Source organism: Astatotilapia calliptera, chromosome 10 (genome assembly GCF_900246225.1).
Source record: "Astatotilapia calliptera chromosome 10, fAstCal1.2, whole genome shotgun sequence".
In the NCBI taxonomy this organism is placed as follows: Eukaryota; Metazoa; Chordata; class Actinopteri; order Cichliformes; family Cichlidae; genus Astatotilapia; species Astatotilapia calliptera.
Window position 1 is genome coordinate 31,358,306 of NC_039311.1, and position 27,448 is coordinate 31,385,753.

A 27,448-nucleotide genomic window follows, 5' to 3' on the forward strand; every position below is an offset into this window, starting at 1 on the left:
CTGACAAAATGTAATAAAGGAATGTTCAAGACACTTTCTGATAACATAAAATTAAAAAATGTTGTAGAGTTGAAATTGTATCGTAATAGTTCCAATCTAGAGAATTAAACGGACGTCCCTGGAGTCTAGCACATAATAAAATACACACCGCACATAATTTACATAATTTACACCAACACACCTCAGAGTAACTTAGTCAAAAGCTTCTTTCAGCTGCTCCTTTATTCATAACAGATCTCCAAAGCGATTTGTTTCTCCTCCTGGGATCAGCCCTGCCTTTCATCTCTGGTGGGGACGAAATTTATAACAGAGGAAAAAGAAAGGCATGAAATTTCACTAAAATCCAACAAAGGCAGCAATGTAGCGAGACTGAAAAGACTGCTATGAATAATTATTTGGGCCTCTTGGTGCAGCAGTTGGGTATATCCCCTCTCTGACATCACATAGGTGCAATGATAGAAAACAAACTGTGTAAAGCTGGGTATTTAGAGCAGTGTAAGGCCTGGCCTTTAGCTCACAGGGATTACTTGTGCACAAACTAACCTCGGTATTAGAAACTTTGCCCATATTTAACATGAACAGCCACCACTGGAACAGGAGATGCATGACAGGAAATAAGGAAAGCTCGTTGTTCAGCAGGAAAACTAGCACAAAACACTTTCTCAGAAGCTGGAAATTTTTAACTAGAGATGCAGCATGCTATATGTGATTTGAATCTAGTGTAATGAAGAAGTTTGAAAGTCAAATGAGCTGCAGGTAGTCTGAGCTCAGCCCCTGAAATCTGACCACTGATGCAGAGCCTTTTATATATGGACTCGGACGGCACACTGATGCCTTACAGGTAAGTTTACCACTAATGACAGTGTAAATATTTAATGTTCAGGAGGTGCAGGTGTGTTAAACAGTCACCTGATACGAACTCACTGGTTTGTAGCATCGTGTTAAATATTAAAAGCAGGAAACCACAACTGAGTTAATGTAAGTTACTGCTCAGCTCACAGGAGACTGCTTTGAAAATGCAAGCCTCAGAAACACTGGGGACTACATTTCCCATAACACGTTACTTTGAAACAGCCTTGTTTGTAGTAAATCAGACTTTATGCTACCTTGATGTAATGACAAAGCTTATCAGGTACACTTTGTGTAGCTGAGTTACAGCTAGCTGGCTAACTGTCTCCGTGTTCACTGTTGCTACAGAAGTTATGTTAGCCATACAACTGTACTTACATGACTTACTGATGGCTAAAATAAAAACTGTTTGATTATCCATCAGTTTGACATTATAAATAAATGTTGGATCATGTTATCTGGTGAGTTATTTTTTGGCAAGCTAGCCAGTTAACATTTCACTTAGGTATGAGTTTGCTAGCAATAATATTAGCAAGGAAGCTATGGTTAGCTTGCTAGTTATACGCTGCAGAGAGGGTTAGTTTGTCATGTAACCTTTCAAATTAGATCATTAGCTAAGTTAGCATCAGCCCCTAATAGTTAGGACGGATTAGCTGACCTTATTACCTCTTGCTAAGTGACGTAGCTAACAAATGAGAAAGGGCAATGGCGTTAGCTACCACTGGCTAGAATAAACAAGATGAAATGGCTGGCAATGCACAGGTAGGACACCTGACGTCTTATTTTAATTCATCTTTTATTCAAAGCCTGTGGTTCATCATGCACTGTGTGCTAGAGCCTCGGCATAGGATTTTTCAGACTAATACCGATATTTGGTGATTTAGCTATCCGATATATCAGCCGATATTTTTTCTTTCATACACATGAAACATGAACAGATTTCCTTAACATTTGTTATGTGCCGTTATTTACGACTTCTCGCTCAGATAACATGATAGTGCAGTTTAAAAGAAATTTAGTTTCAATGTCAAAATAAGTTGTAGATCACGCTCAGCCTGACTCAATTCAGTTTAAATTTAGTTTTACTAATATGTGGGGATAGGTTAATTAAAAAATGTAAATTGCCCATAGGTGTGAATGCGGGACTGAATGTGAGTGCGAATGGTTGTCTGTCTCTGTGTGTCGGCCCTGCCACAGACTGGTGACCTGTCCAGGGTGTACCCCGCCTCTCACCCTATGACAGCTGGGTTAGGCTCCAGCACCCCTCGACCCTGAAAAGGATAAGCAGAAGAGAATGGATGGATGGATGGATGGATGATATAGCAACAGCAACAGCAGTCTCCTCGAGTCGCTGTATAATATTTCTCTCATAAGCCAGCATGAGAGAAATATGCTTTCTTTCTCAGACTCTGCTCAGATCAGCTGGTTTTCATATTTGGGGCAGCAAACACCTGTTATTTGTCCACCTGGTGGACAAACTATGCAACAACAACCCTCGCACTGGTTGAAGGGTGTTTCTCTTTCACATGTTTAGTTTTAATATAGTTATCAGCTATTATATCAGCAGATATATGTTGCATATATCTGCTGATATATCAGTCTGGCTCCGTGGCATGCTGTGAGGAACTTGAACTTATTTTAAGCAGCTTGTGTTTTATTTGCTTCCACTCCTCCAGCTGGATCTCAGGTGCAGTGAGGAAGACTTCCTCAGAAATCCCCACAGCAGTAAAATCCACCCAGTTTAAACTGTCTGACATGGAAACATCTCTCATCGCTTTACGCCTCTCTGCCTTCCTTCCTTCCTTCCTTCCTTTCCTCCTTCTGTCTTCCTTTGCCAGTTCGTGCGTCCTTGGAAAAACCCGGCAGCTTGATTTGTATTCTCATCATTCAGACAGACAGACAGACTGCTGGGCCGAGAGTCACGAAACACTCCTGCTGCTGCTCCGCTGATGGAGAGGAGGGGAGGGACTGAGTGAAGGAGAGACAGAGGGAGAGAGAGGAAGAGGGAGGAGCCAGGCTGTCAAGGTGAAAACCTCTTTTTTTTATCAGCCTGACGTCCAAAACACGACGCGCAGCGCTGCCGGGAGGAGGCAGAGGAGAGAGGAGCTCCCATCTTTACCGAGGAGAAACTGTGTTTACCTTTTTGGTTTTTAAATTGTGGACTCTAAGTTGAATGGCTCAGTGAGCGGAGCCCGTCGGAACCAGCGCAGGAATTAAAGGTGAGTTTGTTTTTTTCGATAACGTGGAGTTGTTACCTGCGCTGTCACGTTATCCTGGCGTGTCTGTGCGCAGACACTCCCGTGTTTTTGGCATCGGTGCTCCTCGGAGCTGCTCTGCAAAGGTCCCTCCTGCTGCTGGGGAATTAAAGGAGAGACCTTTGGAGAGCAGCAGTGCGTCTGAGCGGTTGCGTAATGTGGAAACCGATCAGCGCGTTTTGGGGACGATTTCACAGACACGACTCCGCTTAACGCAGAGTCACTAAACACAAAACAAACACTTTCCCGCGCACTTTTAGCGCCAGCTGCGCGCTCTGAGCCTCTTTAGCGACACATGGTTGCACCTGACGCACAGGTAGCTCTGAGTGTGGACTGCTTCGGATCAGCCGCAGCTCCACCTAACACGGCCTCGATGTCAGGGGTGACAGCTGGAACACATCTGGCCCACTGAACACTTTGGAGTGCGCAAAGTGAGTCATAAACGCCAAAAGTGGCCAAGAAGAAGCAGGTGCAGTTACTTACTGACACCTACACCTGCTGCCGTAAAACGTGTCCTCTGTTTGAGAGGAAGGTCCAATTTAGGGGCCCTAGAGGTCACGTGGGTGCAGTGATTTATAAGCAGATGAATAAACGATTGTGAAGATTTATTTGGCCAAACTTCAGGTGTGTTGTGACACCTGGGCTACATCCACAGAGCCCTTCCTGGTGCTGTAGCTGTGCTATAAATGACCCAGACTGACGTCAGATGTGTCCATTATCGGGGAATAAATTCCAGTGCAGAGAGCTGAAAGTGAAGCTTGAGCAGCGACTGATGGACGAACACTTGAATGAAGAAGAAGAATTAGATTTGTAAGTTGGTATGCATTTAGTTTCCCTCAGTTTATTGAGAAACAATAAAGCGTTGATCACAGGGCAGGAACCTTTCAGCAGCTGAGTGGACTCAGTGCTGATATTTACTGACCAGCTTTGTTGTAGTAGGACTGTCATGATAGACATGATATTATTACTGCACTGTTTAAATGACTTTCACTGACATTTCTCTTGGTCTCAACACCACAGACTGTATATAAATTTGGACCTTGCCACAGTTGTTGTGTTTATAACCAGAGGTAACAGGTGTGACTGAGACACCAGCTCTGCTCGCTCACAGTTTGAGGGGAGCAACGATCAGAAACAAACTCTGCTTTATTATTGGCTTTACTCTGAAGTTTAATTCAGTTCAGTTGAATTCATGTAGTGACAGATCAAATGAACAGTCAGTATCAGAGAGAAAACAATCAGGTGGTCCACTCTGAGGAAGCACTTGGAGACTCTGGGGAGGAAGAAGTCTTTTTTAACAGGAAGAGGACAATAATAGAAGCAGGATCAGGGAGAGGCACCCATCGGGGGTGGAGTCCGGGAGACAGAAAAAAAACACAAACTAAACAACCAGCACCCTGAGCCAATAGCAGCAGGGCTCCGGGTCACCTGATCCAGCCCGACCTAAAAGGAAAGCTTCAATCGTAGTGTGAACAGTAACGAGGGTGTCTCTGTCTGCTGAACCCACACAGCGACCTGAAGCTGAAGGCTCTGCCTCCCATTCTACTTTTAGCAACCCCAGAAATCCAAAATAAACCAGAGAAAGCAGTGATCTGTTAGGGGGATAAGCTACTGTGAGGTCTTTAAGACAGACACGGGCTGCTTGTCCCAGACTTGTCAGGAGAAGGATTTAGAATTAAATTCAGGATTTAATTAAAGAGAAGCTAGTTAGGCCCCATCAGTACTCTGCTGCAGCATTTTGGATCAACTTGAGGCTTTTCAGGGAGCAGCCTGATAATTCTTTACAACAGCTCAGCCTAGAGGTATAAATGTTTGGACTCATTTTTACTCTGGATGTTTCTAAATTTGATGGTATTGAGATGAATTTGTTTGCATTATTGTAAGAGGCAACTTCTCATTTCTGGACTTGATTGCATTCACTGACTGCACAGAGTCATTCCTCCCAACAAGCTTCCTCTCTAACACGATAAAGTCTCGACCTTGTGTTGTTGTCCTTCTGCTGCCTCTGGATAAAATGAGCCGAATGGAAACTTGCACCTTTACTAATGTGTTTCACGTCGTTTTGAGCCAGGCCTTTTGAAGTACAAATGCATCGAGCTGACACTCATCGGTATGTGCAGTTTGCTTCATTATGGACACAAAACCGGTGAGACGGGATCAAAGCAGAGCTGAGGGGCTTCAAATCGGCGCTCATTTAAATCGGTTTCAACGTGCAGCTCCTCTGCACAACAAACAGCAAGAAGGCGTCGAACAGAATACGGCAGAGACCTTCTTATCCGACCGAGGAGCTCAGGAACCTGCTGCTGAGGCCGAGACGAGGGCAACATTAGGCCTGATTGGACACACCTGTGGAGCTGCAGAGACGTAAAGTACCCCATCGCCGTGTTTAGTATGTGACGTCGGATTGTTTTGTATTCAGTGAGCATGTGAAGCATCTGCAGGTGAAGCTGCTCTGCAGCCTCAGTCGTGACTCAGACCTTTATCCTCAGGCTGGTCCTTAGAAGTGACTCAGCTGGTTTATGGCCCCAAAAAACCAAAAACAGGCCTTTTTTGTTTCAGTGGACTTACTCTGCTCACACCTCAGTGCTTTTATTCTTGGGCTCTCCTAGAATAGCTTATTATGGTTGAAAGCTCAAAATAATCATCCCTCTGTCTGAAGCAAGCTGTTTTAGCTCCTCCCCCTTAAATACAACTTACTCGTAATTCGCTGTTCTTCATAAACAGAATGTTTTAAAAGGGGGTGGGGCTTCTGTACCTAAAGTGATCTTAGGGAAAGCCCCACTCTATGACATCATGCAGATCGAAGAGCAGGTCAGTGAGCAGTCTGTGCTTTTGGCTCGCAGGGATTACTTTATTTGAAATCAACAGTTTCTGTATGACAGGAAATAAGGAAAAGCAGATAAGTGCCCTTTAACCCTGCTGAGATATTCAGATTTGATAGTGGTGATCTGTAGGGCATGAAACAGCAATAAACAGCTCTGTTTACTTGCTTACACAAATTGTAGGACAAATTTTAGGTAAAAAAAAAAAAAAAGTCAGAAAATGTCTCTAAAACAGGCATGAAGCAGAAAATGTTCACCTCATAGTCACGATTTCATTTGTCCTTTCAGCCACATTCTCTCAGTGACCTTTGAGAAATGAGAGTGCTGCAGACTTTTAAAGGACACCAGCAGGAAAAACCGCTCGTTTCCAGGAAAAAGGTCTTAAGATTTTATCCGACACCCTCAGCATGTGGATCCGGTGATCATGAGGGACTTTTGAGTGAAAAGTGACGACAGATGTGTTGCTTTGAGAGGAGACGGCGTGACCTGCTGAAGCAGAAACACTGAATCCTGACAGAGATCAACCCGAGCTGGAAATCTTAAAGCTGGAAATACATGCTGGGAGGAATTTTCCATCTTAACAGGATACCTGAAGGTTTTTTTTTTCTTTTATTTGTAATCGCACATGATCACTTTCATTTCTAAAACTAGACCAGATATGATTTTGCCAAATTTAGATGTTGCTTTTAGAGCATTGTCACGAACTGGGCCGTACGGTCATGACAAAGAAAACCCCAGACATGGTTAGGAATGTATCCCAAGCTGCTTTATTCTTTTAAAGCAAGTGAAACAGAAAAGAAACCCTACTGTCAAAAACAAACAGTGATGTGTGTAATCAGTACCATCAGTAGTGTGTGTGAAACATGTAATAGTGTCAAAAGCAAAAACCTAACGCAGCCAGAGTCCAACCTAAAGGCTTTTTATATAGAGTCCCGGCTCACTGGCCCAGATGTTGCCAGTGTCACTGATTGTAAACGGGAACTCCGCCTCTCCAACGCCTGCAAACAAGACACACGTGAGCCAAAAGGAAGGCAGGGTGCAGTGGGTCGTCACAGCGTAGAAATGAACTTGTGAATGTTTCAGAGTCTTTCTGTGTTCATGTGTTGAATGCCTTCATGCATTTTATGACTTGAGGAATTAAGAGTTGCTTGCAACGTACATTAGTGACAAGCAATAGCCAGATGTGCTGGTGACCTGTTTCTTCACATTGTTGGACGTTGGTCAGATTCAAAACCACACCAAATGTGGCAGATCTTTACTTTTGTCCTTGCTCCAGCTCTCCAACATGATTTTCACCTGGATAGGTTTTGTGCAGTTTTGGAAAATAGATGATGACAGGATACTTGCAGCCTTAGTTTTTCTCTTTCCGATTTTAAAAAATTGCTCAATGAGTTTGGTAATTTAAAGTCTGACCTGTTGGTGGCAGTGTTGTCTCACTGTTAAGATTTCCAAGGATTTTTCCTGTCTCTCTCCCTTCAGACCCATCCGGTTGCAGCAGATGGCTGCCCATCCCAGAGACTGGTTTTGCCAGAGGTTTCTTCCTGTTAACAGGGAGTTTTTCTTTCCCACTGTCACCAAGGGTTTGCTCACAGGGGACTGTCTAAATGTTCAGGTTGTTTCTGTGTAATTGAAAGGTCTTTACTTTACAATATAAAGCACTTTGAGGTGACTGTTGTGCTATATAAATGGTGAAAGATTGAATTAAAGACAGGCACAGTGATGCAGAAAGGTGTGCTTGCAGAGTGAAGTGATGATGGCAGTATTTGCAGATGCAGATCAGGATTGTTTTGTGTTGTTCATGTTGGGGGATGTGGTTTAAAATCTTTCCAGCTATGAAGTAGCTAAAGTGGTTTAAACTGATGTGGGATGCTCACATGCCTCAGCTGCAGTTTTCCAGGAAAGGTTTCCAGCTCCAGAAGCTAGAAAAACTCCTGGAAAGCCTTCAGCTGCTGAAATTGCCAACAAGAGCTTTTTTGGCTTTGACTATTCTCAAACAGACTGCTTGTAGTACAATTATGAGTTTGCACTTTTAAACCCTTATTGAAGTTTACATAGCTGGTTTTGATAGACGGCTAAGAATTTAGAGCAGCTTGTGACCTCTGAGGAAGTGCAAACCTTTAGTTACAGCATCCGTAGGTATTTCATAACTGTTTTTCATTAGTGTTTTGTCAGGGTAGGCAGTGAAATCTAAAAAAAGAGATATCAATTGAAACATACCTAATGCGATCTGCCTCTTTTTATCTCAAGCTGTAAAGCTTCTCTAATGCCCGTTTGAATATATTATTATACGACTGCCACAGTTTGCTATTGTCTCTGGAAGCAGAATTAATGGCGCTTGATTGCTGGGCCACTGATACCCGTATGAGGTAGGCATTCTCCAGGGAGTGTCCGTCTCCTTTTAACAATTGCTAGAGTTTGTCAATGTGAGAAGCTCGCAGCTGGTTGTTTGGACATGCACATTATGGATAAACCTGTGGTCTTTATGGGACATTAGCATGTTAGACAAGCTGCTGCTGGCTCTGAGCTCTGTCATCAAGTGTGCTTGGTGTACAAACAGAGCTAGTATTAGTGTCATTGTTCTGTTTTCTTACTCCCCAATTCAAGTGTATCATCCTACAGTGGCTAATGAAGGACAATCAACTATGGCCGCAGTTTATCTGTAGTGAATGTAGGCTGTTAGTCCACTGTTTACATCAGCCAGGTGTCAACTCCTGTTTGTTTTAGAGAAGGCTATCAAACTTCATGAAAGTCTGATACGAGTCGATGAGTCAGTGACACTCATGCCTGTTCACTGCTACTAGCCTCTGTTAGCTGCTGTTAGTCTCTGTTAGCCTCTGTTAGCTGCTGTTAGCCTCTGTTAGCTGCTGTTAGTCTCTGTTAGCCTCTGTTAGCTGCTACTAGCCTCTGTTAGCTGCTGTTAGCCTCTGTTAGCCTCTATTAGCTGCTGTTAGTATTAGTGCATTTTGTTTGACGTGGATCTAACATTGTTGTAGGTGGTGAATAAACTCTGATACAATGAGAGAATATAATCAATGTGTTTATCAGAGGGAAAGTGTGATTACTAAGACATGTGACTTTATGCCATGTGCCATTAGCTGATATAATGAATTAATAAATCTGCCCAAGGTCTTACACACAAATTGAGATTACTTTGTAAAATTATTTTATTTATGAGAAATAATAAATGTATCATTTTAAAAAATGTGGTTAAAACCACTGATATTTTTTTTGTTACTGTTATTCCTAAAATGTTTAATTTTCATGATATGACTTAAAGTTAGAGCTGGGGCTGATATACTGGCCAATAACAGCATCAGCATTTATAAGAGCTGTTTAATGGAAATGTAAAAAGTGCAGATATGAGCATCACCCTTCCACCATAGTTAGTGTTGATATTGTGTAGTTTATTAACTAGCAGCGCACTCTCCCACTTCCCTGTTAATATCGTATGTTTTGGAGCTAAAAGAGTAACTGACCTGAGCAGTCGGGCAAAGCGTAAACGAGAAATCCACAACTGGTTGAACCAATAAACTACTCAGAAATAACTACAAATAACAAGTGTTTTTATTTTCATGCGTCTGAGGAAAAAAAACAGACAATATAGTGAATATCTAAATCACCAAATATCGATATCAGTGTTTTAAATCAGATATCCATCAGGCTCTACTTAAATTGCACCACAGAAAGGCCGCGCATGTGCGGTTACCAAACCTCGACCGTGATGGAAAATGAAATATCTAATGACCTGCTTTCTTTTCCCTCGCTCTGTGAAGCACTTTGATTTGCTCGGCTTTGACGGTGTGCTCAAGTTGTCTCGTCGAGGTTGTAACAGCTTTGCAGATAAAAGCACAATTAGAACGTATTATCTGGAAACATCTCTTTAAAGAGGTGCTTTTACTACTGCCTCTCAGCTCCCGGAGATCAGCCTCATCTCAGATTGTGGTTCGAGTGAGAGCCATTAAAAGACAAAAGGAAGAGCAAATAAAAATAGAGCGAGTGTTATGTGTATTGTTGTAGGTGTAGAGGTGGAGGTCCAAGTGTGTATCGCTTCCCTTTGATGACTGTGTCGGACAGGCAGGAAGCGTGGGGAGTAAACAAAGCCTTCCTACCATATCAGCGCTCACAGCAGATTGAAATATCAGTGGCTGTGCGACCTCACCGAGCCCTCAGCTGATGAATCACCACTACTGAACAGTATTAAATTGCAACAGACACAAGGGTGTGACTCCCAAAGGTGCTGTAGGATGGAGGGAAAATACACGGCTTAAATGAAACGGTAATCTAGCACAAGTGTCCGATTCAGAGAAGAAAACACAGCCCTCAACCTTTAGCTCATTTAGATTTTTTTTCATGCAGCATGACAAAGTCAGAAATGTTTTATAATTGTAGGGAATGTTTTTCACTTTAGCTAGACTCATGAGGTAATCCCGACTGCTGAGTGTATTTCAAAGTGAGAGGAATTCACACAGGAGTCGTTCTGACTGGAGAGAAAGAAGAAGTCCCTGAGAATCGCTTTATGACTGCATAATTCTTTTCTGTTGTCTTTCTCAAGTACAACAACCACAAAAACACAACAATAAAACACGTTGAGCGACATAAGACATAATAAACATTTACAGTTGTTTAAAAAAAGAAAGAAAAACAATCTGCAGGTCCTTGAATGTCCACACAAAAGTGAGTCAGGCCCCCTGGACTCTCCCAGAAAGTTGATTCTGGTCATTTGAGCAAACACTTATAGTTGATCAGGGAGGAAATGAGAAATGACAGGCTGGCTTTCTTAGATTGTGACATTTCCATCAGTAATGTGTAAACCAGCATAAATGGAACATATTTAAGGTTTGACTCGCTTCCTCCAGTGCAGCACAAATTGGGTGTTATCAGGATGCTACAACAGAGACACAGGGGAGCAGATCATCATATCAAAAAGACCCAGAGTAAATGTAGTTATCTCAGCCGGACATTTGTCAAAGCTGGGAAGGCGCCTAAAGAAAGCTCCAGGCGATCCCGGAGAGACGGGCAAACTGCTGCCTAAGCGAAAACCTCTCCTGATCCCTCTGTCAGGAGTATCAAACAGCTGACATGCATTTTTTTCACAACATTACATCAATCCCCCCACCCCGAGCTAAATATTGGTCTGCCCAAAGGTAGATGGCACAACATAGGAAAACCACCTTGTCAGGCCAGGACTCTGCAGTCTGTTTACACCTGCAGGCCAGCATGCACTGTATTAAAGATAAGGATGTAGACGTGCTGAACGGGGAGGAACGCTGGTTTGGGGGGCGAGTCAAGGAGGCCAGTTACATGAAAAGAGAAAGACCATCACTGAACTGAGCAGGGAGCCTCACCATCTTACAATGATGTGATTGCAGCCACTCCCCAACTCTCTGTGAATGCTACTCGTGGCCGCTGATCAATACTAACGGTCCATTGTTAGTCAGTGCTGCTGGTATATATTGTTTATAAGGTTGGGGAAAGCTGCAGTCAGCTGAGCTTAAACGTTACCCCTGCTGTAAATGCAACGACCTGAATGATTGAGCGTGCATCCAGACATAGACTCTCGTGTTAAAATGCTCAAATTTACTTTAACTTCTAACTACATGATGTCAAGAGTAAAACTACAACATTTCATAATATAATGGAAAGAATGTAAGTTACAGACTTATCCCAGAAATTTGAAATTAACTGTAGAAAATTGAAATGTATCCTGTTGTTAATGACTGCAGTGCACACGTGGAGACAACAGTTTACAGATGGCATCGATTTCTTTCTTTTAAAAACATAAAGAAGTAACTTGCTCCTAAATTGCTGCCAAGTCTGTTTCACACAGTTGTAGCTGCTAGAACACAGATTAGCGAGGTGTTACCTGAGAGTCAAAGTTAAATGCACTTTGATCTCGCAACAAACAACGTGGACAAAGTGATTTCTCCTTTATTAGGCTATGGGGCAGTTTTAATGCTTTAAGGCGCAGCTGTTATGTTAAAAATAAAGAGCAGCACAGGATGGTAGATGGAGTGGTTCCTGTGTGGTGCTTTCTACTCAATTTGACCATTACTAGAAGTCTTTAAATTGGTAGACAGTTGGCCGAGTGAAAGCTGCCCTGATCTTGTGATCAAATCACCAGACAAACAACTTTCTACAGTTTTTGATTTTACTGGTATATTTTCCATTCTTTACACGCCACTCTCACCATTCCTCTGATAATGTAACTGATTGGAGTAGTTGATCAACTTTGTGTTGAAGTAGAGTGAAATGGGAGCTGATAACCACAGTCATGACGTCCCTTATATTTAACTGGGGTTTTAGGTTTTATTGAGCCAGCTAAAGCAATGAAGGCCTGGATTTGTTGAACTTCACTGACACTATAAGCCTATAAACTATAAACTCTTCTTTTAAAAAAACATTCCCAAAATGTTGCATGGTAATAATTTGAAAAGATTCTCAATGCAAGGTTTTGGAAACAATTTCAGATGTCTCATGCCCTTTTAAACCCTCTAATGTCTAAATTATTGGTGGTAACTCTAACTCTGAATGTTGGATAAAGATCAAATGGACCATTTTGGAAAAATCTACAAAGATAACTAAAAAACAAAACCACATTCTGATTGCATAGAGTCGTCAGAACTCCACTTTACAGGGATATTATTATAAATGAGAAGATCCTTCAAGAACTTTTTGATTCTTGAGCATCAGCTAACCCTGAAAATATCCAAGAAAACACTTTAAAACAAATATTCAATGACAATCGAACAAAGGTAACAAAAAGACGTATCAGGTCCTTCTTCTAGAATTAGAAACAGGAATCCGGTTGTTCAGTGATGACGCGACGAATCCTACTTCCGGGTCTAAAGTAGTCTGCGTTTAATATGGCTTGTGTTGTTAACATGTTTAATGTTTTGTATTTTCTTCTATTTGATCTCAAAAAGCTCCTAAAACAGTCAGTGATCACTGCTGACCTCCCTCAGCTTTTATTACCGCTAATCATTTATTTAAGCTCAGTTTTTAAAACCTTAGGATGTAACTACAGCCCAGCCCATGCAGCAGTATATGAATGACTAACCTCGTATTGTGGATGGATTATCTCAGTTGTTCTCCTGGCTGAAGTTTGGTCCTTTTACAGCATCCTGCCATGCGATTACATTTGTTCCTGACCACCGAGAACACTCACGTTAACTTTTATCAAGTGGAAAAAAAGTTAGCTTGTTTATATTATGCTAACATAGCTGTGTCGCTAGCGGTCACGTAGCACATCATTATATAGCAGCTAGCCAAACTTCAGTAACCCTACAAACGTCACTGCTGTTTAGTTTTCTGTCTTCATTTATGCTGGAAGTGATAACAGAGCTGTACATTTTAATTTGTTTCCAAAACCCCGCAGTCAGGACATGCTATATTGTATTTAGATAGAAGCTAGCGAGCTAACTTCCTGCTAACTTCTAACTCCATTAAATGTCATAAATTCCGTTTTCATGGATGCCTGGATGTTAAACTCAATTGTTACACCTGGTAGAGCAGAACGCTGATCATTTTTTTAAAGATGAAAGACTTTAGACAGTTTTTCAACTCTCAGTAATGCCACAGTGATCGTTTGATATATGGACCTGCAGCGGAGTTTAGGCCCAGACACGGCTAGTGACGTCAGACTTAACGACCGGATAGCTCCTTGGTTCACAGTAGCATCGCTCAGCTAACATGCTAACAGCATGTAACGGTCCAGCTTCTAGCATGTTAGCTGAGTTACTCACCCCATCCCTCCTGTTCTGAATCATAGCATAAACGAATCAGTGATATTATATTTATTATTTATTATAAGATATCACTCCTGGCTCACAGCTTCTTCTTCTTCTTGGTTGGCAACCAATGTTAAGGCGCATTACCGCCCCCTGGCTCACAGCTCAAAGGACATTTAAATATGTATAAAAATATATATTTGACACATTTGAGGAAAATACAAATAAAATAAAAATAAATAAAATAAATGTTTTTTTGCTCTTTTTTTGATCTATAAAAACAGTTGTTTTTCTTTTTCAATCACTCATCTTAGCCGTAGGATTTACACGAAAGAGAAATAAATTAAGTTTGAGTGAAAATGTACATTTTTTTGCACTCTCTGGGCAACTGACTCAGTGACTCAAATGACTCAAAAAACCCGGTTCACTTTGGTGAGTGACTCATTCAAACTCGATTCAGTAAAAAGAATCAAATTTACCATCACTACACCGTGTGCCAAATCCAGATGAACTTTTGTGTTAATATTAAATTTGTGACGTTCTCATTTTTTTTAAATACTCATGTAGAAAGTCACCAGAATTTAAACATTTGTTTTCATGTTTATCGCTGAGGTGCTTTTGAAGGTCTGTTACAGTCTTCTGATTTACACTGAAGTAATAAATTAATTCTCTATTTGACGTGTTTATTCGACTCCCAGTGATCCTGTCTCGTTCTGCATATGTCACCTCTGTGAAAGTCTTTTCTACTCTGAAGTGTGAAACTGATACTTGGACCCCCGATGTTGGTGTTATATCCTGCATGAACAGCTGACATTTATAACGGCCCAGCCTCAGTGCTGTTTTTCCTGCTCTCGGTTCTCACTGTGTGGAAAATGTTGCCTGATTTTGTCCTGACGAAGGCCTCCTGTGTGTCTTTGCAGGGCGGCGTGAGGCCGAGGAGTCCAGCTGTGATCTGAAGGGGAAGAAATCTGAGGACCCCCGGCCCCGAAGGGACCAGCTGTTTGACTTCACGTGAACAAAGACATTTCTTTTTGGTGCTTCTGACCGGATGTTGCCTCGGTTCTCCGCTTGGTTTAGTTCTAGAATCAGCTTCAAAATGTGACAATGACGGAACCGTTACAACTTTATCCTCCAGCAGGAACGAAGGAGAAGCTTCCTGAGAGGGTGGATTATTGAAAGCAGGCTGCTCGAGCCTTTCGGAGAATTTAAATGGAGGTTTGCTGCAGTGGAAACACCGGGGAGTTCATCTGTAGTCATTTGGAATAACAGTGTGTGACTGTGTGGGATCCACACAGATTTCCATCTAAATGAGGCGTATTTCAGGCAGCAGAGGGTTATCATCTGAAACATCTGGACGGATGGAGGAGACTCACAAACAGAGACGAAGACGGTTTTGATTACTGATGTTTATGTTCAGTATTTTTATTTTTTAAAGCACAAAGATTTATTTATACTTTTTTTTAATGACTTTGGTGCTGATGCAGAACAAAAATCTAAATTTTCCGCCTGCTTTCTTCTGTAAGTTTCTCTGATTTATTTTATCTATAAGTGATCTTATGTAATTAGGACACTAATGTGTGCGATTATACGTCTTATTGTCGAAGCTTTTATCACCTGCCAGCCTTTTATAAGCGTAACGAGCGCGGCTAAATATTGAGCCATGTGACTGCTGTGTTTCAGAAAAGCTTCAGTTTTACTGAATTCTACTGGATTTTTCTTTTTTTAATCTTTTTTCCTCCCGTGATTTGTAACTTCTTCAGGCAGGAGCTTGAAGGGTCTTGACACACTTTTCTTTAACATTTAAATAAGAAACTTGAAGCCACCTGATGTTTGGCGAAGGATTGTGACTCGACCCGTGTTTAAGTCGCTCTCCTTTGTCTTTCTGAACGAAAGTGATCTGCTGAGTTTCAAGACGACCGCTGAACCCGCCCATCTGAAATCCTCTCTTCCTGTCTTGGGGGGAACTCGCTGCGCATCCCGTCACCGCCATGGTGATGTCGCAGGGCACTTACACCTTCCTGGCCTGTTTTGCTGGCTTCTGGTTGGTCTGGGCCCTCGTCGTCATGCTTTGCTGTTTCTGCAGCTTCCTGCAGCGCCGGCTGAAGCGCCGGCGCGAGGAGAGGCTGAGGGAGCAGTGTCTGCGTACTGTAGAGATGGAGCCGCTCAGCTGCCACCCCGCCGGGTACCCACCTGCTGCTCCTCCACCACCACCACCGCAACAGCCTCCACAGCTGCCCAGAGAGCCGCCACAGTTCAGCCCTCCTCAGACTCTGTCGCCTCCTCTTCCGCTACCTGTTCCCCATCCATTGCCTCAAGCGACCTGGGTCAGCATGCCAGGTAATCATTTTATTTCACAGGCGACAAAACGCTCGCGAGCTAAGACGCAACCTCAGGTTTCAAAAACTGCAGTTCCTCTAATGGCCACTTAAAGCAAAAGTGAGTTGATCGCCATAAAACCTCCGTGTTAGAAATCCTTAATTTACAGCCACAAACAGAGGTGTGTCTCTGACAGCTGCCTGCTCGGCCGAACCTCTGACTGTGTTTGTGATCTTGGTCTTTTCTGTAGTTTTCAGTGGTATCGAACAAATAATATGGAGTTTGGTGACATCCTAGTATTTAATCAGCTGTTAAACAAAGAGTTCATGGATGTAATTCAGTCTTCTGACTTCTCTACGCACACTGTCACAGCTTTATGAACTCTGGCCAAGCTGTCAGTGCGACTGAGACCTGCAGCAGAAACTTGCTTCACATTTATGAGAACTAATTTTAAATTGTACATCATTGAAATTAAAGTTTAGAAAATATTTAGCGCTGTCAGCGTTAATCGTGGGGCTGCACAGGGTCAACACGTTAGCGCGGTTAGCTCCTTAACGCGTTAGCGCCGTCCAGCCCCACGCACGCAGCGATCCTCGTTAACTCGCTAACGGAGATTTGCCGCGTTAATGCGGTTATGGCGTTAACGTCATTTTAACGAGATTAACTCTGACAGCACAAAAAGTTATTTGTGCAATAGATTACACAATTAATGGGGGCATGAAGTATGGAAAAGGCAGTTATAGCGAGCTAAGCATGAGAAGTTCAATGAGCATATTGTGTTGAACATTTTATAAGTGCAGTACAAATTTAAGACAAAAATGGACTTGAGGTAATCCTGCCGCAGCTTCACGATCCACAAGCTCGTGCCCATGCACCGTGTTCGTGATTTAGACATTTTACTCTCAGCCATCAGACGTCCTCACAGGAATAACCTGAAAAATCCAGCTTCAAGCTCTTCAGATCCACAACTGCTTATTAGAGTTTCCACGGAGAGCAGAGCTGCACTCAGCATTCATAATACCTCCTCCTGCATTTATTAGTCTCTTCTGTAAACTTGACTCACTTTCTGAAGCAGAACTCGTCTCTGCTGCTGAGCAAATAACCAAACCTGTCACGCCGTGTTTGATCTGTATTTACAAGCTGTTTTTCATACTTGCGCCTCGTTGTTTGAGCTCAGCTCAACAGGAAAGACAAAACTGATGCGATGCAGACAGAGAAGCAAAGTGCAGGAGCGTTTCTTATAGTTCCCAGTTTAGTTCCTAGCTTCCACCTCCCTCCCTCCATGCTGGCCTGCGTTCCCCCGCATGGTGTCATGGTGACAGCTGCCGCTGAGGCGTAGGCAACAGCCGCGGAGGCCATGCGGTGACGGAGTAACAATAAAATAAGAGTGATTAGAAGGAGGAGACACTTAGAGGCCGAGAGGTGCAGCTTCGCAAAGAATCACTGTAATCACCGAGACTGTGAAACTCCCCGTTCTTAATGAAACTGCCTCGCACGGATTAAAGCCCGCACAGGAAAAATGTTGCTCAGGTCTTAATAAACCCACATACTACATGTCATTTGCAGTATGTGAGTTATGCTGCTTTATATTTCTGTCCTCTCGCTGTACCCGAGGAGCATTTCATGAGTGGCAGCTCAAAGTAATACTCTGCAGGCTACATCCACACGTACACGGGTGTTTCCACTGAAGACTGAGCTTTAAAAACTCCTGTGCAGGTAAAGATGTTAGAAAACTGTTTCTGCGTTTGCATGCGGACAAGAAAAACTGAGACCTTGATGTCAAAATCTAACATTGGGGTTAAAGCGTCACCGCTAGCTTTGGTGTGTTGTCCACAGATTATTTTGTTTTCACTCTGACATGTTTTCTAAAAATAAAAAAAATTAAAAAATTTGCTTATGCCCGTCATAAGCAGAAATTTAGAACAGCAGAGGGGTGTGGCTTTTGTGCCTGATATAACCATACAAGGACTATTCACTCTGTGACATCATGCAGATCCAAGAGATGAAAAAAAGGCTAAAAGTGTTCCCTGTTCTCCCTGTGGTTGCTTCCCAGGTTTTCTCTCAAAGATGTGAATTTAACTTCCAGTTAAATTGAATATTTTTAAAATTGTTTTTTTTATTTTGGCGTCATGGTTGTGTGAGAATACTCCCATTTCTGTTCTTGATTTTCTTTTCTAAGGCAGGAAAATCTCATTGGTCTATAGAGTGAAAACAATGTGCGTAATGAGCAGCTTGCTTTATGACAGAGGAACAAAACGAACAAGCATCTACAGAAGAATAGGAATTAAAGGGAAAGGGGTAAAAGAGCATCAGCTGCTCTCAAAGACGATTAATGAGCGGAGACAGACAGTACAGGATGAAACAAAAGATCGCTGGAGTCTTGGCCTCAAAGCAGACTGATGAAGAGGTTTAGTATCCAGGCAGCAGCAGGGCTGAAAGCGAAGCCGGTGCTCGGCAGCTGAGACCCGAGAGGAGCTGTTTCAGTCGACTTCACCAGCAGAGGAGGTGGTAAAAGCAGGTTTTACAGCAAAGTGGAAAGAAGCTTTTTTTAGCCTCTTTCAGCAAACAGTTTCGGTCCATTTGCAGCGCTGTGTGAAGCAGCCGCTGATAGCGTTACTGGGTATCTGCTAAAAACACAGAAGATGAGACTATGTGAGAGCAAAGCGAGCGGCAGATGGTTTTCTTAAAATGAGCTGTTATTAATCTGTGTTTGTCCAGGTGGACGAGACTCATGATGAAAACCAGTTAAGAGTTTATTTACTGGGTTAAAAATATGAACAGAAAGAGGTGCTTATGATGTTCTAGTAACAGCCTTCAAAGAAACATCTCTCCCTGACTTTCAGTTTTGTTAATAAAAATTTGGCCTTTTTCCTGCTGCATGTGGCAGGATTCCTCTCAGTCACCAGTTTTCCTTTTAAATGCAGAATTTCTCCTCTTGGATTTGACAGTTTTCCCTCACAGAATAAGCACTTTCTTCTTGGATTTGCAGATCTTCTCCGTTCTTGTAGCTTCCCCAGTGTTTGTCTTGCAAATTTACCAATTTGTTTCCCTTGAAAATTGTATTTATTCATCCTTCAATTTAGCTGGTTGATCCTTTATGAATTTACTATTTTATCACTTTAATTTTTTTCATCATAAATTTGTGGTTTTTCTTCTTAAATTTAACACTTCCTTGTAAATTTTGCAGTATTTTTTTTAAAGGTGTTGTTGTTGTTGTTGTTGTTGTTGTTGTTGTTGTTGTTTTTCCCCATCATAAATTGCGCTTTCTCTTTTTCCCCCTTTTAAACGTTTGTTGTTTCCCATCACCCGTAAAAGGCTGATGGGGTTCAGTTGTCACCCTGCCGGGCGGGCGGTGTGAGCAGTTTGTCAATATAACTGAAGAACGAGGTCACGCGGGGTTTTTAAATCGATACCATAGATGCATCTACTAACAATCTCAGATGACTTCGAGTCCCAGTAGCTTAAAGGTCAGAGGTCAAAGGATTTTCACATTGACTAGTTTTTTTTCTTGCATTTTCTTCAGATTTTGTCTTTAAATTTGTTTTTTCATTTAAAAATCTTTTTTCCCTTTGAAAATATTTTTTTCCTTTTAGGTTTTGGTTCATAAATTTAGCGTGTTCTAGTTTTGGTCTAAACGTGTCAGTTCATTCATTGATGGCGACAGTAACTAAGCTTTCTGTGGTTGTCATCATAGTGATGATGTAGACAAATCATGAATGAACCAAATGATAATTTTTGTTAAACTCACAGGATTAGTTGCAAAAATCAAAAAAGGTTTTCCATTAAAATAAACGAGGCTTTTGGGATTTTTCCTTCTTTTTTTTAAAGGGAAGCCGTGTTAAGGAAGGAAAACTACAAATCCTTCTTCCTTTTCTGACTCATTTATAATCCTCAACATCTTCCTCATTAGCTGGAAACAAAATTGTCAAAGTAAAGCTGTTGATGGAGACTCGAGTTTAACAGGAAAATCATCCAAAGATCAGAAATGAATGAATGCCCTCAGTCAAAGGTTCTTATTGTTAGCTTTGATGGTTTAGGCACAGCAGCTGAACTGGGTCAGTTTTGTCTAATGGATGCCACCGTGGTTCCCATTAGCTTAATCCTGTGAGCGCTTTCAGCTTCGGACACGTCCGACCCTCCGGTGGAAACATCAGCCCCGCGTGTTTCTGCTGACGTCCTGCTGAGCGTTCGCTGGGTATTTAAAGCCGTCCTGACAGCTGCTGGTGTTGTTTACAGCTGGCGTGTTGATAGGGGAGTTAGTGCAGAGCTGAGAAACAATAGTAACCTGATCTTGCAGGTATCTGTGAGCCATGTTTGATGGACTCTGGCCAGGTATAAACAAACACATTTGCAGTGATGAGTAAGGCCCGTTTCATGGCAACAGTTCACCAAACAGCTGCAGGTTTCCAGCGCTGCTGTTTGCTGTGGTGGCTGTAAACAGGCTGTTGGTTGGTATGTGGGTTGCTGCTGACGGGTGTGGGCGTGGGTCATTTTTCAGGCACTACAGCATAAAATGTTCTTAACGCCATCCAATAGGTTTTATCTTGCATACAGCTTCTTTTGTGTGTGTGTGTGTGTGTGTGTGTGTGTCCGTCCTGTCTGGCACTGTAGCCATCAGAATTATTGTCTGAAGGCCAAGAACAGATTTACTTTCCCAAGTGGGCCTTTTGCTATACTGGTCCACTTGATTGTCATAGTTTATTTGATCTTTATTAGTTATTTTTATTCTAAGTTATTGTAATCAGGCCAGACTGGACTCGGGGACGGGAAAGAAAAACAAGAAGAAAAGTTCAGAAGAAAGTTAACAGAAGGAGAGGGGAAGAAAAAGGAGAAAAGAGAATGAAAATCTGCTTCATCACCTTTGTCTTTTTCTTTTCCCTCTTTGTCTTTTCCTGGATCACCTGTTGAGAAAAAAAGAAAACAAGCAGAAGAAGACAAGAGCAACACAATAAACAACATCACGATGATCTATGGGAATATGACAGTAAATACTAAATGTTAAACATTATTGTGCAGCACGTAAGATCAACAGCACACAGTGTGCTTTGAGGTAGGAGCCAAAAAGGGTGTAGTTTGTGTGTGTGTGGGGGGGGGGGACTGAGATGTCCCCAGAGAGGTGGCGTCTGACACCCAACCTGACATATGGACACAGACATACAGGCACACACAGACACAAACATCCATTCCCACCCTCATGCTCTCATATGCACTTACTCCACACTCAACCAACGTGGAGACAGACATAAAGAGACGCTGTACACACGATCACACTCCCCAAGCGTACTCTACAAACCGGGTCTAGGTGCCCCCGCCCCTGGAGGGGGGAACTGCACCCAGACCCAGGTGGTGTTACCCTTTTCCCTGCGGTGGGGATCTTGCATACAGCTGCTGTTACCTCTCAGGGTGATGCCTACAAACCCAAATTAGCGGTACACTCGTCAGTGATCGCAGTACAACACTCGAGTGGTGGACAGATTTTGGAGGACTTTCCAGCTGAAGCGGTTCTCTCAGAGCCTTCGTCAGCTTTTTCTGGCCCTGCCTCCTCCTCTCTTCCTTTCTCTGATTAGTGTATTTATGGCAGCATTTCTTGTCAGTTCTCACTTCTTGTGGAAAAGTAATTGGATGTGTTTTGACCCCTGGCTGTTAGATTGTGACAAAAAAAACAAAAAACCAATTAATCATTCCTATTTTAGTCACTTTTCATGTCATGGTTCGTCACTGGCTTACAGATTGAGCCAGTTTCACAGAAAAAGTCTTTTTAACTTCATGAACTTCAAATTCACCCCTGAAAGTTTATTTTTTCCCCTCTGTTGCTCTAATATGAGATGATTTAAGCAACACGGTGTGTTATCCCAGCTGAAGCACCCATCAGATGATGGATGTGGTCAGCTAAGCTGTGGTGCTTAAACAATGCTCAGCATTGAGGGCTCGAAAACAAGTCAGGATACCTTCATGCTTTCATGATGTTTACACCAAATTCAGACAATGCCATCTGAATGTTGGATGAAATCTAGACTCACCCGAACAGGAAACGTCTCTCCAGCCATCTGTTGTGCGATTTTTGTGAGCTCGTGTGACTCGTAGCATCAGTTTGCTGTTCTTATCTGACAGGACTGACGCCCGGCGTGCTCTTCTGCCGCTGTAGCCCATCTGCTTCGTAGGTTGTGGATTCAGGGATTCTCTTCTGTAGACTGTGGTTCAAACCAGTGATTGTCAAAGTTACTGTTGCAATCTTGCCATTCTTCTCTGACTCCTGCCATCAACAATCTATTGTCACCCGAAGAACTGCCGCCATTCTCTAAAAAACCTTACAGACTCAGACCAGCTCGTCTGACAAAGTCGATCAAATCACCTTTTTGATTTTGATGTTTCCATTTGAACTTCAGCAACTTGTCTTGATCGTGTCTACATGATTAAACAGACTGAGCTGCAGGCAAACTGTCCTTGAATATCTTTAGAGCCAGTCTTTTCACAGCTCTGCAGAAACTGTGGAGCGATCCCAAACATAACACGTGTGTGTGTGTGTGTGTGTGTGTGTGTGTGTGTGTGTGTGTGTGTGTGTGTGTGTGTGTGTGTGTGTGAGAGAGAATATAGTTGATTTCTTGGCTGCCGGTCAGGTTTTCCTGAATCGTACCCTTTGCTGTGCTCTCTGCAGCAGAACCACCTCCAGTTGCTTCTTTCTCGAATGTCAGAAAATGTCAAAGTAATCTGTGTCAGGTAGCAGACACGCCGCTTAAAAGCCACAACAGTTCAGCACTTTGTTTTCTGTTGTTTCAGCCGCACTGCAGACACAGCTGCTCCCTTCACTTATCTCACACGTCAGCTGAAACCATTCAGCCGAGTGTTGACCGTGATTAATGTCCCAGCGTTCCCTGAAAGCAGCACAGCAGAAACCTGTGCAGGTGCTTCTGCTGAACCTGCGTGTCAACATTTCACTGCAGAGATTTGAGATTCTCGCAAATGTAAAACAGACGAGTCCATCAGTGCAATTAGTAGCAGGTGTGAACGAGCCAATTAGGAGCGAGAACAATGTGGAAAAACGAACCTGTTGCTGCAAAGCGTGAACCGACAGAGACGTTCTCAACTCCATCTAAAAGCTCGCTTTCCTGTTGTGCAGCATAATCAGAGCGCATCCTGCAAGAAAGGAAATCAGGAGGAGAATAGCAAATTACGGTATTTCAGACAATTTCACCAAATTACAATCATCTCCACGGATCCACAGGCAGCTTCTCATCCTCGGTGATTAAATCTCTGCAGGCTCAGACGAGTGTCAGACGTGTTCCAAAGTGCAGCCTCGTGATTACTTCAGTTTGTGGACTTCTAAACCTTAAATAAATATATTCAGTGCAGGAGCCAGAATCAGTTTTGATGCCTGTAATGGTCAAAGTGACGCTCTAGCAACAAGTAACAAGTAACTCCCCTTAGTTTGTTTCAGCTGTGAAAAACATTGTGTTGTGTTGGAAGTATGAACTTTTCACATCGGTTTGACTTAATGACCGCTGCGCTGCTGTTTTTCTGAGGCTTACTTGATGTGTTTACTTAGACTTAGACTTAGATCCTCCCGCGCCGATCGGGCGACAAGAGAACACCATCGAACTCGGTCTATCGCGGCAGTTGTTGCTTCATCCCATGACAGTTCGACTGAACGTAAATCTTCAAGGAAAGTCCTCCTCCATGTTATTTTAGGTCTTCCTCGCCGTCTCTTTCCATTCTTCGGGTTCCACAGAACTGCGACACGGGCAGGTCTCGGGTCCGGTAGCCGAAGGATGTGACCGGCAAATCTGAACCGACGCTTGGTGACTTGGACATGGAGCGGCTCTACTCCCACACGGCGATATACTTCTTCATTGGTAACGCGATCCCGATATGTGATTTTGAGCAGCCGTCGAAGACAACGTTGTTGGAAGACGTCAAGATGGCGGTTGATCTTTGCAGTTGATTTCCAAGTCTCCGCTGCATACAGTGCCGTCGGTATAACGATGGTCTTCAGGAGCCGCACTTGATGTGTTTACACTTATTTTTTTTCCTTTCTATCTGCTCGGCTTGCAGATTAACTAATGAGCCTTTGTGATGTATTGAAATGTAATTTCCTGACTGTTAATCCAGGAATCTGTGCAGCCGCCAGCCGCCAACCTCTTTTTCAGGGCGTTGCACATCGTCTGTGAAGGTTCTCAGTCATCCAGGTCATCATAGTCTGAGAGCTCGGAAAGAAAAGCGTCTGGACTTGTTTGTTCTAGATGTTTCGTCCAAGAAGCTTCTTCAGTTTTAAGAGCAACTGGTGGATTTAAGCCCTGTGGGAGTGTCTCCGAGAGGGTCACGGACCCCCTAATGATCCTCTACATGTGAAGACAGGTGTGAGTCACAGTCAGCCAGCGTTTCAGGTGAACCCATTGTGAGACCTAGCCCCACCCTGTCATGTGATGTGAGTGGGCGTTAAGGCGTCTGGGAAGGATCTCAGACGTTGCACATCTGAAAACTGCAGGAACGCTAAAGGACACCTCGCATGATGTAACGGCAAAACAGGAGGCGTCTGACAAATGCGCCTCTGTGTTGGTGATCTATAATCTTTCCAGCGAGTTCTGGGTCTACATCAGGGCCGCCCGTGCTGAATAGGCTCTACTCTGAGCTCCCTCTGGGCTGAATGAGAAACTTTAACTCAGTTTTCCACAGATGAACTGAAATGGCTCCATGTTTCCCTCATTCAGCACTGCCAAGTGTACATAAGCAACACGCAGTGTTTCCTCTGTAGTAAATAGTAAATTGAAATCTCAGACGGATGAATCATCGCTGCTTTCCTCATCTGACATTTGTGTTTCCTGACTGGTTTGTTGTGAGTTTTTTGGCATTTTGTAGCATTGGGGGAATATCTGAGTGCGCTCTGATTTATCAAAGAGAGAGTGGTTTTAAATCTTAATGTATACAAACTTCAGACCATTGACACCAGCCCGGAGAATCATCACCTCTTCTTTCTCTGTGTGCCATCAGCTCGTGTTTCTCTTGTTGCACAACGTGCTGCAATGCAGTTTCTCCGCTCGAACTCATGAAGTCTTGAGAGGGAGGCGGAAAGCTGGAGAACAAGCGGACCTGAAATAGGAGTGAGTGATGTAAGAGAGACGGAAAGAGATTTGGTAAAACAAGAAAGAAACGCAAACTCGGAGCAGAAGTCCTGTGATGGCTTTTGTTCCTGCCGCCGAGCACAGTCACAGGTGTCGCAGCGGGCGTGCAGTAATCACAAGTGTGTGTGTGTGTGTGTGTGTGTGTGTGTGTGTGTGTGTGTGTGCTGCACATTGGCTTTATTCCAGTGTATCACACTGCATCAGGCATGTATTATGATAAATGGATGCTGTGTTGCAGTGAAAGCTGAGGTTTCCCTCTGGTCTGCTTCAGGGAAGAAGCTCATTAGTGTTTTTCTTCCTGGTCCTACAGACTTCACTTTGGGATGACAACAAACACACAACACAAAATAACTGAGCTCATCACAATGGTGTTAATTAATAGCTGTGATCTAAAAGTTTCTGCCTGTTACTTAAATGTGAACAGTGTTAGTTCAGGCAGCTGATTCCCTTTTACGACAGGTGCTATTGCACTGCAAGCCACCAGGTTTCGATTAAATGATTCAGTTGGAAAACAAAGACTACTACTAATACTAATACTCCATTACCTGCTGTTTAGTTCAGCTCCACCCAAGAGGAATGGAGCTAAACTAAAAGACTGAAGAAGAGCTTTGATTAAGTAATTCTTAGATTAATCCATAACGATGCTGAATAAAAATAATTAAAACTATGCTGTGGGTATAATTAAGCAGCTCTGGCCTGAGATTGGACATTTTAAAGTGGGAGTCTATAAGGATTGACTCCTTTTTGGAAACAGCCTCCAGTGGCCATTAGGGGAACTGCAGTTTATAGCTTATCGGTCCGTAATGCTAACTCCCATTTTCTCGTTCTTGCAGACACGGATGTGTTCGGGAAGCCGCCTTGTTACGAGGAGGCAGTTCTGATGGATGATCCTCCTCCACCTTACTGCGAGGTCTTGGCTGACCCGCGGGGGGGAACGTACCTGAAGCCCGCCCCTCTCCGAGCCGCACCGCCGTCTTTAAGGGAACCTCACGATCGCGCCCCGGTGTTCACATCCGAGACCAGCAAGCCTCCTGCGGCTACCGTGTTCCCCGACCGAGGCTACTCCTCCCTGATACGCCTGCCTTCGTCTCAGCGCTGGGACTCTTTGGGTCACCTCCTGTCCAACATGGATCTGAACCACAATAACCTCACCCCACCTGCAACCCGATCCCTTCAGGCTACAGCCGCGATGGCTACCATGCCCCGCAGAGACCCGAGGACTCATAATGACGGACTTAGAGGTGGAATACAGGGACTTCAAGGAGGGATTCAGGGGTTCCAAGGAGGGTTGCAAGGGCTTCAGGGGGTCCATGGACTCAGGGGGTTGGAGCCCAGCTGTGGCATGCCAACAGCCTTCCCCTTGCTGGGCCGGAGCACTGCTGTTTAGGCTCGAATCCTGTCAGAAAAAGGATAAACATCTAAAAAGCTGGACATTTGGTATCATAACGCTGCTACAAGTAGAGATTTAATTGCCCAAAGAGGGTTTTAGGGCTGGAGAGGTGTCAGGAGTTAATTTCCCCCTTGCAGCTCAGTGGGCAAAAGCTGCCACTTAACTCTGCCAGGACCGAGGCTTTCAGCTATGTAGGCATATTACACACTGTTTCAAAGCGCTGTTGTCGAGTCAGAGGAATTCTGCTGTCACATTGAAGTCAACACCAGGAGGAAAGGAAAGGAGGCAGAGGACGAGAATCCAAACGAGCAGTAAGCACAGCGGCTGCCCTGCCTTTCATGCAGACTTACTATCGCCTTCATTTCCAGCCCTAACTACCCTCTCTCGTGGCGCACTTTCATTCATCCCCGATCTCTCCTCCTCTCACTGCACTCGAACAACCTATTGTACGAGGCTGCTGTTGCCATGGCTCCGGGAAACTGTCTGTAGCCCACGACGACCTCTCTTCTTTTATCCGTGCTGATTTTTAGGAAGACTGTTCACAGCTTGCCTCCTCCTCGAGGACTGTGAGCATTAACGCTTACAAAAGAGCACACGGTGACCTTCGGCCAGCACGTCTCTGATATTAGAGGCGAAATGCTGAAGGTCAGTTTACCTTCAGAGTTGTTTGGATTCCGCTGTGCAGAGTACAAGAAAGCCACAGAGACGAGCACGCTTGGATTCATTTTGTAACGCGCTGTTTTGTTGTTTTCAGTGTCGTCTTTACCGCAAACTGCTGGCACTGCCCTTTTGATGGTCACCGGCTGACGTCAGCTGGGTCTCTGATATGAAAAAGAAAAGATTTTTCCATGTAAAAACTTCCAATCATTCTTTTAAACTTTGTGACAAATGCCTTGTGAAATAAAAACATCTTCATCTGTGACGCGTCTTCCTGTGCTTTGTGAAAAGATCCAAAAAATAAACGTTTATTAAT

At 43.4% G+C, this 27,448-nt stretch overlaps 1 protein-coding gene across 7 annotated transcripts; it reads left to right on the forward strand.

The window, feature by feature from the left end:
• Positions 1-432: 432 nt before the first annotated feature.
• prr7 (proline rich 7 (synaptic)) lies at positions 433-27,397 on the forward strand. Of its 7 annotated transcripts, none has more exons than XM_026182262.1 (4): positions 2,881-3,068; positions 14,574-15,644; positions 15,737-15,990; positions 25,919-27,397. In XM_026182262.1, exons 3-4 carry the CDS (start codon positions 15,807-15,809, stop codon positions 26,470-26,472), a joined length of 738 nt encoding a protein of 245 aa, XP_026038047.1. In that variant the 5' UTR covers positions 2,881-3,068; positions 14,574-15,644; positions 15,737-15,806; the 3' UTR covers positions 26,473-27,397. The 7 variants fall into 7 exon arrangements, with proteins under 7 accessions (XP_026038044.1, XP_026038043.1, XP_026038047.1 ...); XM_026182257.1 differs by having other exon boundaries at positions 14,574-15,171; positions 15,414-15,990; XM_026182261.1 differs by having other exon boundaries at positions 14,574-15,171; positions 15,547-15,990.
• The last annotated feature ends 51 nt before the right edge of the window (positions 27,398-27,448 follow it).